Source organism: Panthera leo, chromosome A3 (assembly GCF_018350215.1).
Source record: "Panthera leo isolate Ple1 chromosome A3, P.leo_Ple1_pat1.1, whole genome shotgun sequence".
Classification (NCBI taxonomy): Eukaryota; Metazoa; Chordata; class Mammalia; order Carnivora; family Felidae; genus Panthera; species Panthera leo.
The window spans coordinates 108,167,332-108,183,055 of NC_056681.1; the positions used below are offsets into that span (position 1 = coordinate 108,167,332).

The 15,724-nt window shown below is 37.4% G+C and overlaps 1 protein-coding gene and 1 non-coding gene across 4 annotated transcripts in view; one reads left to right on the forward strand and one right to left on the reverse strand.

Moving 5' to 3' along the window:
- Nucleotides 1-15,724, forward strand: part of SOS1 (SOS Ras/Rac guanine nucleotide exchange factor 1) — a 149,797-nt gene that overhangs the window by 57,522 nt on the left and 76,551 nt on the right. For all 3 annotated transcript variants that reach the window (XM_042933187.1, XM_042933185.1, XM_042933186.1), the window contains exon 2: nt 15,242-15,367. In XM_042933187.1, the coding sequence (XP_042789121.1) occupies nt 15,242-15,367 (126 nt within the window). The remainder of the gene's footprint in view (nt 1-15,241; nt 15,368-15,724) is intronic.
- On the reverse strand, nt 7,216-7,320 carry LOC122216697. Its single transcript, XR_006201054.1, has one exon. It is a non-coding gene; the product is annotated as a U6 spliceosomal RNA (small nuclear RNA).

Below are 15,724 nucleotides of genomic sequence, written 5' to 3' on the forward strand. Positions count from 1 at the left end.
TTGCTGTGTTTAAAGCTGATAGACAGTGGTTTTTGTTTTGCCTCATGTCCATCTGCTTGCTGCTTGGATGTAGGTGCTACCAAGATTTCATCCTGTCTTTCACTGCCTATGGTCTACCTTGGGCTGGGAGATTTTATCCACCTCTACTTTGTACTATTTCCTGTGAGTGATTGGGTGAATTCCAGATCCTTGTCTTTGGCCTTAACCTCGTTCTTGAGCTTTAAGACCTAGCTTGATTTCCAGACATTCTTTGGTAAATTTAGAGTAAAATTTGATTATTGCATTAAGATACCTTTTCTTAAATATTCTTTTTTGGGGTGCCTGGGTGGCTCAGCGTCTGGCTCTTGGTTTTGGCTCAGGTCATGATCTAGCGGCTTCGGGGGTTTGAGCTCCATGTCGGGCTCTGCCCTGGCAGTGCAGAGCCTGCTTGGGATTCTCCCTCTCTCCCTCTCTCTATCTGCCCCTCCCCTGCTTGTGGTGTCTCTGTCTCTCTCAAGATAAACAAACTTAAAAAAAAATACTTTCTTTATTCTTTCTTCTTTCATAACATAGATCTCATATTTCTTTGCCAAAAATGTAAAAGAAAATGAGGGAAAAGACAAAGTAACACAAGACAAACTAACACAACCTAAAGCAAGGAATGTAAGTTCTGTGAGGACTAGAACTTTGTTATGCTATTCCCAAATGCCTACCACACCGCCGAGTATATGGGCTGCTCAAAATATTTGTTGCACAGATGAAAGAAATGCAAGGGAAAGGGCATTACAAGAACTAAAACATTCTATCAGGCTAATGTGGTCTATAGTCTTAACTCTGATGTTTATATAGTAGTGTTTATTTTATTTCTCCTCTTCCTGCAGCTTGAATCATATTTCTATTTTCCCATATGAACTGAGATTTTGGACAAGTTTTGTAAAATACCTAACTATCCTGTTCCTGGCTACGTAATAGCTGAGGGCTTAAGTCCTTATTTCAAGTTTGATTTACATTACATATTAGATATAAATAACAAAATGGAATAAATTGAACAGTTCATGATATTAGTTAAATTAAGGCGGGTTAACTTTTCTCCCTGGATTAAACATTAAAATTAGAAATAGGATGGTTCTGGGTGAAAATTTCAAACTCAGATTTGAGAAAATATCCCTGTTCAGCATCTTTATACCCTGACTTGGCTTGAAAATATGATAAGAAGCTAATAGTGTGTAACAAGGCAAAGAAACCAGGCACCTGTACTTAATTAGTCCAAGACTTGTTTATTCTTAGTACTTTAATTTGTCAGTTTTTTCAACTTTTTGATGTGATGCATTGTATTTTCAAGCTATTTTGTAAGACATTCTCTTTAGGTGGGGAATTTAGGATACAGAGTCACTTCTGGCTCTTTCTTTCCAACACTTAGATTTTATGATTGTATGTGTTTGTGTTTCCTTTCTTCAGCTTTACTATTAACTCTTAACTAGGTATCATTTTCTATACCCTTTTTAATATAACCTAGCAGAGTATTCTTTATGGAGAGAGTTTAATGAATGTTTTTAATAAAAGATTCAGGGGTGTCTGAGTGGCTCAGTTGGCTGGACCTCTGATTCTTGATTTTGGCTCAGGTCATGATCTTGCAGTTCATGGGTTTGAGCCCTGTGTCGGGGTCTGAGCTGATGACACAGAGCCTGCTTGAAATTCTCAGTTTCCCTGTCTCTCTGCCTCTCTCTCTCTCAAAAATAAGTGAACATTTTTAAAAAATTAAAAGAGTTCTATATTATACTTAGAAGTGGAATTGCTAGATCATAAAGTGTGCTCACGCGTACACACACACACACACACACACACACACACACACACACACACACACACACATATATATTTGGCTTTACTAGCTATTCTCAAACTTTATTCCAAAAAGGTCATGTTGCTTTATATTTCCACCAGTAGTAAATGAAAATTCCCATTTCTTCATCTCTTCACTAACACTTGATATTCTCAGACTCTTAAATTTTTGTCAGAATAGTAAGACCTGAAATTATAATTCATAGTTTTAACTTGTTTTGACTTGAATACTTATAAGGTTGAGGCTGAGCACCTCTGTATTATTTATGGGGCAATTGTGTTTCCTCTTCTATGAAATGCTTGTACATGTCTTTCCCCCATTTAAAAAAATGAGGTGTTTTCATTAATACTTAATAGTTCTTTATTTATCCTGGATATTTATCCTTTGTAGATTATATGTGCTTCATTTATTTTTGCCCAGTGTGTCACTTAGCTTTGTACTTTTTGTGTTTGATGAAGCAGTACATTTTTTTTTAACATTTATTTTTGAGAGAGAGAGAGACTGTGTGTGTGTGTGTGTGTGTGAGAGAGAGAGAGAGAGAGAGAGAGAGAGAGAGAGAGGGAACACAGGGGAGGGACAGAGAGAAAAGAGAGAGAATCCCAAGCAGGCTCCACACTGTCAGAGCTGAGCCCAACACAGGGCTTGATCTCACAAACTGTGAAATCATGACCGAAGCCAAAGTCAGCAGTTGTGTCCTTGACTAACTGAGCCACCCAGGCACCGCAAAGTAGTAGTTCTTAATTTAAGAAATTGAATTATGATTTTTCTTTGTTTTGTACTTTTTGTGTCTTTTCAAAGAAGTTCATTCCTACCTCAAGTTATAAAGATATTCTTCTATACTTTTTGGGGCTGGTGGCAGGAGAGAGCATAAGCAGCAGAGAGGGGCAGAAGGAGATAAAATCTTAAGCAGGCTCCACACTTAGAACAGAGCCCAACTCGGGGCTCTCCCCATGACCCTGAAATCATGACCTGAGCCAAATTCAAGAGTTGGACGCTCAACCAACTAAGCCACCCAGGCGCCCCTCTTCTATGCTTTTTTTAAAGGTTTCTAAATGTTTTGTTCATCACAATTATGTACTTGATCCATCTTTGATTTTTTTTTTATATGGTTTTCTATCTTAGTCCATTCAGTTTCCATAACAGAATACCATCGACTGTGTGGCTTATAAACAACAGAAAGTATTTCTCACAGTTCTGGGGGTTGGGGACTCCAAAAATCAAGGCACTGGCAGATTTGGTTACTGGTAAGGACCTGTAACCTGGTGCATAGATAGCTATTTTTTGTCTGCATCCTCACATGGTGTGAGGGGGCCAGAGAGCTCTCTGTTTTTTATTTATTATTTATTATTACTTTTTATTTCTTTCCTTTGGGAAGTACTGTTTTAATATATCTTTCTCTCCCCACCCCCATTTTCTTAATTTGGATGCTTAGCCCATTCATTTTCATTCTTTCTTTACTTCTAATATAAACATTTAAGGCTTTAAGTTTCCTTGTAATACTGCTTCAGCCACAACCACATTTAAAAGTAAACCTTTTACTTTAGAATAATTTTATATTTACAGAAAAGTTGCGAACATAATACAGAAAATTCCTGTATACCCCTTACCTAATTTCCCCTTATTAATGCCATATGTCACTGTAGTACGTATGTCACAACTAAGAAATCAACATTATTTGTACGTTATTATTTACTGAATTTCATATCTTATTCACATTTTGCCCGTATGCCCCAGTGTCCTTTTTACAACTTTAGGATCCCACCCAGGATACCACATTACATTTAGTCATCTTGCCTCCCTAGCCTCCTCTGGTCTAAGACAGTTTCTCAGACTTTCCTTGTTCTTGATGACTTTGAGAAGTACTGGTCAGGTTTTTTGCAGTATACACCTCAATTTGGATTTGTCCATTGTTTTTCTCATGGTTAGACTGAGGTCATAGGTTTTTGGTAGGAAAACTACAGAGGTCAAGTGCTATTTTTCCCCAAACAATATCAAAGGCATGTGTTATAAATATGACTTCTCATTTTTGACGTAACCTTGATCACTTGGCCAGGGTAGTGTTTGTTAACTGTATCCATTATAAAGTTTCTCCCTCTCCCCCTTCTTTTACATATTCTATGGAAATGGACTATAACTGTAGAGAACAGTATTAAGTACCCCTCCCCTAACTTGCTTCAGAAGAATATGGAAAATGTAGGGGAGGGCGTAATTTTATAGGTGTGTGTGTGTGTGTGTGTGTGTTCTATATATATATATATATATATATATATATATATATATGGAAAGAGACAATCTCTATTTAGAACATAAATACATATTTATGTTTCATATATCTATCTGTATCAGTATGGCCGCATAGATGTTTGTTTATTTTGTACTTTGGGTTTGGGTTATAATCCAGTACTATATTACTTATTTTCTTGCTCAAATTGTTCTAGCTTTAACCATTGGGAGCTCTTTAATGTTGGCTTCTGTATTACTTTCCCTTTCATTCTTTTCTGCTCCTCCCACTCCCCCCTATGATTTTTTTTTTTTTACATACCCTACCCTTTTGTTTTTTGAGCACTTCTTTTTTTTTTAATTTTTTTTTTTAATGTTTATTTCTGAGACAGAGAGAGACAGAGTATGAGTGGGGGAGGGACAGAGAGAGAGGGAGACGCAGACTCAGAAGCAGGCTCCAGGCTCTGAGCTGTCAGCACAGAGCCCGACGCGGGGCTAGAACTCACAAACCATGAGATCGTGACCTGAGCTGAAGTCGGACACTCAACCGACTGAGACACCCAGGCGCCCCAACACTTCTTTACTTTCTAGCACTACAGCATGCTTTAGGCTCAATTTGTTTATTCCCTTCTCTGACCTAGAATCAGGCATGTTGCCAAGGAACCCTGCTTTCTCTTTTGGAGAATGGTGTTGGAAACCAGGACCAGGGCACTGGATGTGCTCATTGTTACTAAGGTATATGTACCTTTAGGTCCTCTCAGTGGACTGAACTAGGAAATACATGTATTTCATAGTATGTACATAGGCACATACTTTAGGTACATAATGGTAACGTGGGCATATTGTTTTATTTTTGTCATTCTACTTAAGAACATTTGACTTTAGTGCCTATTTTTAAGCCTCATTTTAGGTAGTGGACAGGGTAGGGAACCTAGTTGAAGGTAACCTTGTGATAGTGATATCTTGTCTTTTTACAAAAAGGTCTTTTTACCAAGACCCTTTTTAAGACAAAAATAGTCCTCAAGGCACTATGGTTTGTTTCCAAAGTCCCATAACTGAATTGTTTAGAATGTAGAATAAAATTTCCCTTAACACCAAATATATTAAGTGTAGTTTAATTTTTTTTAGCATGGCCTACAGAAATCTTTTATTTTCTATCTCTTGCCCACCTCAGTTCTTACCACCTCCCCATGCTTCCTAATATTCTAATCATACAAAACTGCTTGACATTTCCTAACCTGCAATACATACTCTCATATCTCTTTGTGTTTACCTGTAGTATTCCTTCTAGATTGCCCTTCTCTTTGATTCACTCAGACGATTTTCATTCAGTTTTCAAAAGTCAGCTCAGGTTGTAGATCTTCTATCATCAATTCCCCCTTAACTGGTCCAGATATATTTAGGACATGAGAGGGAGAGCGAGAGCGTGAGTGGGGGAGGGCAGAGAGAGAGAGAGAGAGAGAGAGAGAGAGAGAATCCAAACAGGCCCCACGTGTCAGGCTCAAACTCATGAACCGTGAGATCATGGCCTAAGCTAAAATCAGGAGTCATACCCTTAATGCACTGAACCACCCAGGTGCCCCTAGGAGTTCGTTCTTCTATGTTAATATTTCTCGAAGTGTGATTTCAGGACCACTTGCAAGAATCGCCTGAGACAGGGGCGCCTGGGTGGCTCAGTTGGTTGAGCGTCCAACTCCAGCTCAGGTCATGATCTCACAGCTCATGAGTTCGAGCCCCATGTCGGGCTCTGTGCTGACAGCTCAGAGCCTGGAGCCTACTTCGGATTCTGTGTCTCCCTCTCTGTCTGCTCCTAACCCACTAGCATTCTGTCTCTTGTCTCTCTCAAAAATAAATAAATATTAAAAAAAAAAAAAAAAAGGATCTCCTGAGACACTCCTGAGGTATTGTTAAAAACGCAGACCTTGGGGCCCGTCCCCAGACCATGGCAAAGGGAATAGTTGGAGTGGGGTGGATTTGCATTGTTGATAGTCCCTGTAGGCGATGTGCAATATTTTTATGTCCCATTCCGGTGTTTTTAAAGAGTCTTTTTTTTTTAAATGTTTACTTTTGAGAGAGAGGGAGAGAGAGAGAGGGAGAGAGGGAACATGCATGCAAGTGGGGGAGGAGCAGAGAGAGGGAGACCAAGGAACCCAAGCAGGCTCCACACTGACAGCAGAGAGGCAGCCCAGTGCAGGGCTCGAACTCAGCCATATTTAAATGAAAAAATTTAAATGTACACAAAGTAGACAGAATGAATATTCATGTGCTCATTACCTAGAGTTAAGAGGTATCTGGATTTTGTCACATTTACTTCATCTACCTTTTTATTTTTCTCCGAAGTATTTGAAAGCAAGTTGAGTTCACCAGAGGTCATTTTTCCCTTACATAACTTCAATGCCACTATCACAGTTATCAAAATTAACAGCAGTTTGTTGGTGCCATCTAATAATACCAGTCAAAATTCAAATTTGTTCATGTGTCTGAAAAGTGTCAGTTTTGCAGTTGGTTTATTGGAATCAAGGTCTTCATATTAAATGTAGTTGTTATGTCTCTTAAATTTCTTTAATATACAGATCCTCCTCTTCCAGTTGACTTATTGCAGGAACTGAATCAGTTGTCCTGCAAGATGTTCAACATTTTGGAGTTCTCTGTTTATTTCCTTGGGGTAATATCTAACTTTTCTTATATCTGTCATAGTTGCTATAAATGGAAGTCAGCTTTAGAAGCTTGATTAGATTTATTTTTAGCTTTTTTGGCAAGAATACTTCACAGGTGGTGCTGTGGCTTCACACTGCATCAAGTCTGGCCCCAATTTTAGTGACGTTAACTAAGATTGATCAGGGGATTCAGGAGGTAACAGCCTGAGCCCTACTTAAAAAGATCATCTCTTTATGTAGTGGTTTCTTTCATCTGTTGGTAATTAGTGTCTGAATTTATGTTGTTCAAGTCGCAAATGGGTGGTTTTCTAACTCTGTTCCTTTTACATTTGTTACCTGGAATCCTTCTATAAGGAACAATTCATCAATGCCAGTTGTTTGGTGTATCCCAGAGTATAGTATAGTTCAGACAGGAAAAGAAGGATGTGTATTAATTCTTTCAGGATAAAGATTTGGTGCCCCACTTGTTTCCAATTTGGTATTTTTTGAAACCTCATTTTGACCTCATTGGTTTTTGTAGATTCAATGTATTTCACGAATTTGCATGTCATCCTAGTGCGGGGGCCATGCTAATCTTCTTTGTATCATTTCGATTTTTGGTATATATGCTGCTTGAAGCAAGCACAGATTCAGTGTGTTTCAGTTAGTTGCAGCTGATTTGGTTTTTGAGGTAGCCCTTTGCCTTTTCATGAGATTCCTGTGTTGTTTTGTTACGTTTTGTTTTGTTTGTTATGGCCCATTCATCTGAGAGCTTCCTTGCTTTCTGGTACAATAAGACATCCCAGGCTTATATTTTCATTTACAATTTAGATTGAATTAAGAGTTAAATGTGTATGTGTTTTAAAAATTCTGTGCATATCTCCTACTATAGTTGGAAATTTCTTCATATAATATGAGATAGAATTTTTTAGTAACAATATTTACTATAATTTAAAGTTTTTGCTGTATGTTAGCTGTATCATTTTTTTCATTGCTTTCATTTTTAAAATTTAATTACATTACAATTTAAGTTATCTTTATTATTTTTGTATATGCATATTTTTGGCCATAGTAGTGGTCTAAAGCTTCTTCTACAGTGTTCACAGGTTCTCAGATATTTTGTTTATTTTTGCTCACACGACAAAATATGTGATAAGTAGTCTTAAATAATTTTTACTTATTTCAGTCAATTTATTGTAACCATTTTCATCTAACATTAGTAAAGGGGAAGAATCTTGGAAATTGGGACTAAGTTATTTGTAAATATTCTTTAAATAAGTCCTCTTTACTTCCTGTAGTTATGACAGCTAGTAAGTTAATAAGTAAATATATCTCTATGGTAAATACCCAGTAGTTAGGTTGTTTTGCTACTTGAGTATTTGAAACACTGTTTGGGTAAATAATTCTCCACAACCAAAAAAATAAAATACAATAAAAATTTCAAAACCACTTAAAAAAAAAAAACAGTTTCAGTTTTGTTTCACTACATGTAATACAAAAACCTTAAATTGAGGTGTTAAACTGAATTTCTTCTCTTTTCTGCAAAATATTATCCTATTCTAATATTTCCTATCCTGGTTAATTTAGTGGTTCTGATTGTTGCCCCCATTCTCCTCCAAAATAGTTATCCAAACACACCTCCTCACTTTCCCACCTCCCACGGTTTCTCCCTCTGTTCAGGCATCCCTGGTTTCTTTTTCCAGACCTTACAGCATCCGTCCAATTAGTTTTGCTTCCTTCAACCTCATCTTCCTTTAACTCATTCTTAATACTGATACCAGAAAGATTCTTAAGCAAAGGGATCTAATTATGTCAATGTCTTGCTTAAAACCTTTCAATTATTTTCTACTTCCCTGGTTACTTCCCCACTTCTTAGCATTCCACACAAGCCTGCCCTTTCCAGGCTTAGCTGTCCTCACATTTTTTCTTGGCCTCTGTAATTTTTTATATGCTAGCTTTTTTAGTAACATATGTGCTGCCCTTAACACCTTCGTTCTCTGTGCACCGGTTCAAGTGTGTTTTACTTGATACTTACTTCTGATAATCCTCACACACCATTCAGCAAGGGTCACTCTTTTTTTGAGGCTGGGGGTTGTCACTGTGCCTTAAATATAACTCCATTTTAGCCTCATCACACTATGTTAAGTCAGTTGTGTATATTGACTGTGTGAACTGAACTCTTTGTGTCCTCTTTGTGTCCCCAGCAAATAAGAGCTTAGGAAAGGGGCGCCTGGGTAGCTCATCTGTTAAGCATGTGACTCTTGATTTCGACTGAGGTCATATCTCACCGTTCGAGGGATCGAGCCCTGTGCTGGGCTCTGTGCCGACAGCTGACAGCGTGGGGCCTGCTTGGGATTCTGTCTCTCTGCTTCTGCATTCTCCCTCTCTTAAAATAAATAAACTTTAAAAAAAAAAAAAAAGCTCACGAAATTAAAAAGATTGTTACATATATGGACCTAAAGGCTAATTAACAGACTCCAAGAAATGAGAAAATATTTTTAGTCAATTTTATTTCTAGAAAAGATTTAAGTTCTCTGATTTATTTTTATCTCCTTTAATTTTTTTAAAGGTTTTGCTTTGATTTTTAAATCTATGAATGAGGGAAAATGAGGACCTGAAACATCAGATGTTGGCTAAATAATCATTGTAACATTGCAAAGAAGTTTAACAATGCAAATCTTTATTATTTGCTATGATAAAGGTTTTGAGAATACAAGATTTATTTTATATTCTCCTGTTATATTTATAAATAAAAGTAGCAGATCTGGGCTCAAGATATGACAAAATACACTCTAGAAGCCTTTCTAATTCTTCAGAGAGCCATTAGCTAGAAAAGCCTATTAAAAATTCATCAGAATTCAACATAGTGTTTTCTGGCAGTTTACCCAAGGGGCTGCTGAGTACACTTAGAGAACTCAAGTCTCAAACAACCTAGGGTTTGATACAGACCTGATCCTTGTTTTTTTCAGATTCCACAAAATCTGGCAATAAGAGCCAACAGTTGCTTCTGAATCTGTTGGAAACCACTAGAGACCAAATGAACCATCAAGAGAGATACAGGCAGTCCTTAAAGAAGGTTTAAAATTCAATGTGGCATCTTTAGTTGAATATGATGATTATACCCTAAAAGAATTCTTGTCATGATCATGTGACATTCTTATTCACGACTATGATTAATTAATTCTTCAGTGAAGTTCTTGCATTTGCTTTACTTAAGTTACCTAAAGTAATTTTCTAAGTATGTGAGGTTTTTGATATCAGTAAATAGAAGTATAAAATATAATATTTTTGAAAACTGTGTATAAGGGAAAACCCACATCTAATTTATAAACCCAATCCTAAGTACTTATTATAACTACACACACACACACACACACACACACACACACACACACACACACACACCCTTAATGAATATCAGCTGTAGATGACTTCTGAAGGCTGTCGTAAGATTGGCAGTGTAACCTATTCTGTATGGTCTTGAATAATTTGGATCATTCGATCTATTAAATACCTTTCAGTACCACTTAAATGGAATAGAACACTTTAGCTGTAATACTATCCCATAGAAAAGAAGTGTTTTTTATTCTGTCTGTATAGGAAATGTAATACTACTTCTGTCTGCTCATTAAAGAAATCTCCTAATAGCATCTTCCTTAAAAGAATAAAGAGCAAAGTCTGTATTTCAGAAATTGGTGTTCTGCTTGTCTTGAAGTATTTACCATTGTCCATGCTTTTCAGCCAGAGATTTTGAAGTATTCTTTTTGTTTTTAAGGAAGTAAAATAATTTATTAGTCTCTTGTACGAAGGAACCTTTTGATCCTAATTTGACAGGTTTAATATATGATGAAGGTTAATATTCAGAAACTTAGAAGAATAGTTGGCATTATGCATTATTTCTGTTTAGGCCTAATTCTTTGTGTGATTTATTTACCTAATAGGTTTTATTTGGATATTAATAACCATCAATAAATAAAACTGTTTGAATTTAAATTTCTAAAATTTTATGCATCATGCTAGGTGTCAAACTTGGCCAGCATTTGGATTATATGTGCCTGAATTGTAAGCAGTGTCAAGTTTGTTTGTCTAAAGCATAGCATTTTACCACTGTGGTTATATACAGTTCATTTGATTCTACAAAATAAACATCTATTTTAGTTTTGTCTTTGTATGTTGAACGGTTTCTGCTTTAAGGGTTTATGCTCCTGAAATCATCTAGCCTTACCACTATCCCTTTTCAACCTTAATTCCAAGAATGAAATATTTTATCCCTCTCACCCCTGCAACACCAAGGCTTTGAGTGAGTATACTCTGAATGTCGGGGATTGAGAGTGAAATGCTAAGAGAATATGATTCTATAGATAGATGAAGAAGGCCCTGCCCAGTAGGATCATCGACATCAAGCAGACAAGGGAACGTGTAATTTTAATTCATTATGACAAACTGGTAACAAAAATGTGGTATCTAGTACAAGCATTAGCAGAGTATAAGGCCCATATGAGCAGGAACTGTTTTTGGCTTAGCTCTGTGTATCCAATACCAACAAAGTCTGATATTTATAATGGGGTCAGTAAGTCATTTAAATGAATGACATTAATTCTGCCTTGGAGAGAGGCAAGAAACAAGGAAGTCTTCCTAAATGAGACGAGATCTGGGTTTTGAAAGTCAAACAGGTAGACGAGAGCGTGAATGACAGGCATGGAGAACAGTGTGAGTGAAACTGCATGCCATGTTTTAGCAAACTACAAATGGTTTGAATTGCTGCTTCAGCTTAAAGTGTAAGTTGAAGAGCAGCTGGAGGGGGACCTATATTAATGAAGAATTACGTTTCCATGGGTTTCTTTGAAAAACAAAGAACATTTTAAAAAAATAATCTGATTAATTTACACGTTCCTGAACACTTTCTAAAATGTGTTTCTGTGTACCTATACCTCAAAAGTCTTTGATATTTTAAAAAATTAACTAAACTGATTGCTGATTAAATATGTTCTTTTTTCATTTTTTTCATTTTTTTACTTTTTAAGTAAGCTCCATGCCCACCGCGGGGCCTGAACGCACGACGCTGAGATCAAGAGTCACATGCTGTACTGCCTGAGCCAGCCAGGCGCCCCAGTATTTTCATTTTAATATTTATTATCTCCAGCATTTTAGCTATATGTTGGATTTTTCGTGAATTTGTAATTTATAAATTTTACTTTATTTGTAATTTTGAATGAGTAAAATGATTTTTACCTTTTCAGATGATAGAGATTTATAGTGCTGCATTTGCATTTATTACATGACAATGTTTATTGAAGTGTGACAGCATACATCAAGCCATGTGTTCTCTGGAAGCCCGTTATGTGAATAGATACAGTTTGTGGGCATTCTCTCTGTGCTGATGGAGCCACTAGCACACTCCTCAGACTCCAGATTCGACAGTCAAGGGTTTAGTGGAAAGAACTATATGGCCCAGACACCAGGAGGCCCAGGTTCGGTATTTACAGCGTTGCTAGTTAACTGCAGGATCATGGGCATCTCCTTTTTCTCATTTGCTAAATAGAGGCGCTGAGTTAAATGACTTCTCAAGTCCCTTTTATTTCTAAAATTCTGTGGTTTTATAAATCTATAGCTATAGTTTATATGATGCTGGAGCCTTGGACAGAAATGTAACCCCACTTATAGTTACATTTTCCAGTACTACATCTTAGTGAAAACAGGGGCTTCTATATTGTCTTTTTCTAAAATATATTTCCATTTGTTAAACTGAGTTCTATGTGTGACATATAATTTTTCTTTATTTTTTCAAGTGCTTTTTAAAAAAAGATTTTATTTACTTTTAAGTAATGTCTACACTCAACCTGGGCTTGAACCTACAACCCAGAGATTGCATGCTCTACCAACTGAGCCAGCCAGGCACCCTGAGATATAGTTTTTCTTATTAAACTTTTATAGTAAGTTCCTTTTTCTCACTAAGTTATATTAGAGATTTTGGTAGGATAGATGGAGATATCTAACAAGTGATTTGAAGTGTGTGTCTAAAACTCAGGAGGCAGGGGCGCCTGGGTGGCTCAGTGGGTTAAGCATCCGACTTTGGCTGAGGTCATGATCTCACTGCTCATTCTGTGCTGACAGCTCTGGGAGCCTGCTTCAGATTCTGTCTCCGTCTCTCTGTGCCTCCCTTGCTTGTGCTTGCTCTCGTGTGCACTCTCTCCCTCTCTCTCTCTCTAAAGTATAAAATAAAATATTTAAAAAAAAAATTAAAACTCAGGAGAGAAGTCAGAACTAGGGGTAGATTTGAAGTTGTCTGCATTGGTTGTAGTTTAAAATGTGGAGGTAAAGATTACTTGGGAAAGAACAGAAGAAAAGAGCAGACAGAAAAGGCTAGAAGCCACAGTTAAGAGGTGGAGGAAGCTAAGGAACTCCACAAGAAAATGGAAAAGGAGCAAAGAAATAAGAGAAGTAGGACAGGTTGTGTCACTGGTCAGAAAAGAGAATTAAAAAATGAAAAGACTTGGGGCACCTGGGTGGTTTGGTCGGTTAAACATCTAACCCTTGATTTCAGCTCAGGTCATGATCTCACAGTTGTGAGATCAAGCCCCATGTCGGGCTCTACACTGACAGCACAGAGCCCGCTTGGGATTCTGTCTCTTTCTCCTCTCTCTCTGCCCCTTCCCCATGCCACCCACGCCCCATGCTCTCTCTCAAAATAAATAAACTTTAAAAAAAAATGAAAAGACTGGACTGAGAGTCCCTCAAGAAAAGCCCACTATGTGGTGTTAGGATTCACTGATAAATGAAGATAAGTTGGTTATGAAGCTAACGGGTATCTGACAAGACAATTTAAGCCAAATGGGTGCATGCAATTCAATCAATAAAAATAAAATTTTGTAAGCAGAATCAGACCTGAACAAACTGATGGCTACCAGAGGGAAGGGGGCTCTGGGGATGGGCTAAATGGGTGAAGGGGAATGGGAGATACAGACTTCTGGTTGTGGAATGAATAATCACGGGATTATTAACAGAATAGTCCATGGTATTGTGTTAGTATTGCATGATGACAGTAACTACAATTGTGGTGAGCATAGCATAAGGTAGAGAGAAGTCGAGTCACTGTTGTTGACCTAAAACTGTTGTAACATTATGTGTCACCTGTACTCAAATAAACAAATAAAACTTTTTATCAAATTCCATCTTAAAAACAAAAAGGTGGTTTAATGTTGTTATGTGCTGAAGGGAAGTAAGTTTACAAGGTCCATTAGCTATACACATTAGAGTGTGATGGCATGGCAAATAGTAAGCCCAGAGCTGAGAAACACAAATTCTGGGGTTCTAAGTCCAAACGTTATCCGTTATTTTAACTGCACAACCATTCAGTCATCTAACAGGGTGAAGAGATTTATAAACAGATTAATCACAATCAGATTGATAATTGCTATACTGAATATGACCGGAAATGATTGGGCAAGGGATTTAAGCCTTTTGCGGCTTAGTTTCTTCACCTATAAAATAATAAAAAATTGCTTTAAACCTCATACTTGATGTAGCATTCCCCCCACAGTCCTGAATTGTGATTGCTTCTAAAATATTTTTCCTTAAAAAGTATTTTAAATTCATGTGTACGGATATATACATATCTATGTATTTTTAACACACATTCCAGAAATTGATAATATAGTACACTGTGTATAAAAATGTACCCCTACACTAAGGCTGTCATACCCTGTTCGATAATGAGGTGTAATAGGACAGATCATACTACATGCTCTTGGCCAGCGAGTATTGTGCGCTTTTCTCCCAAGAGGGCTCTGCCCTTTGGAGAGTTGACTATATTTTAAAACCTATATTGTTTGTTTCCTGGAACTGATTTTTCTGCCATTTGTTAAAAGGAATAGTTGTGACCCATAGTGAGTGACAAAGGATGCACGTAAAGGCTAGCATGCTGGTAATTAAAATGTAAATTTTACAGAAGCCAGTGGCCTGATGGGCCTCCAACCAAATGATTGAGGAAAATGAAGGTAAAGATGATTAGACATTTATGAATGAGTGACTACCAAGTTATCTTCATAAAGCAGAGACAGTCACAGATTGTCAAAAGTGCCCATTTTGTGTCCTTTGGTATAGGGTGATTTTGTGTTCAACAAACATTTATCAAGTTTGTATTCTGTGCCCTGCACAGTGCTAGGTGCTAGTGTTACACTGGTGAATAAGAGAAATCCTTCTTGGATTTTATCATTTAGGAGGAAAGGTAGGGTTAAAACAAGGACCAGAGACCCATGGGAGGTCAATTTTGCCCAAGCAGTATGTTGAGTAAATGTTCTGGTTCTGGATGAAAACCATAGCCTCTCCCTCCTTCTCTGCATTCCCATGTCTCAGGGTAACTGTGGTTTAAAGAAAAAAATATTGAAATCTGCAGTTAGGTATCTGAACCTCCAGGAGCATGTTAATAAGCATGTATGGTATTGTGGCTGGGGAGAGATTGAGAACGAACTTCTGGGTCATCACATTTAAATCTGTACTTGCAATTCAGACCATGTGCTTGAGTATAAACCTACATTTTAATTACTTTGCTTTTTGTTTATAGGTCCAGGGGCAAGTTCATCCTACTCTTGAGTCTAGTGATGATGCTCTTCAGTATGTTGAAGAATTAATTTTGCAGTTATTAAATATGCTATGCCAAGCTCAGCCCCGAAGTGCTTCAGATGTAGAGGTATGATAAATTTTGCCTTGTATTTGCTTTATACACACACACACACACGCACACACACACACGCACACACACACACACACACACACTGTGTACTTGTTGCAGTGTCAGTGAAAGTGTTCTGAAATGAACTTTTGTTGGCCTCAAAACACTGCCTTTATTTTGTTTTAAGTTTATTTATTTTGAGAGAGACAGAGACAGCGTGAGAAGGGGAGGGACAAAGAGAAAGGGCAAGAGGGAGAGAATCCCAAGCAGGCTCCTCATTGCCAGCGCAGAGCCCGATGCGGGGCTCGAACTCATGAACCTGTGAGATCATGACCTGAGCTGAAACCAAGAGTCGGATGCTTAACCAACTGAGCC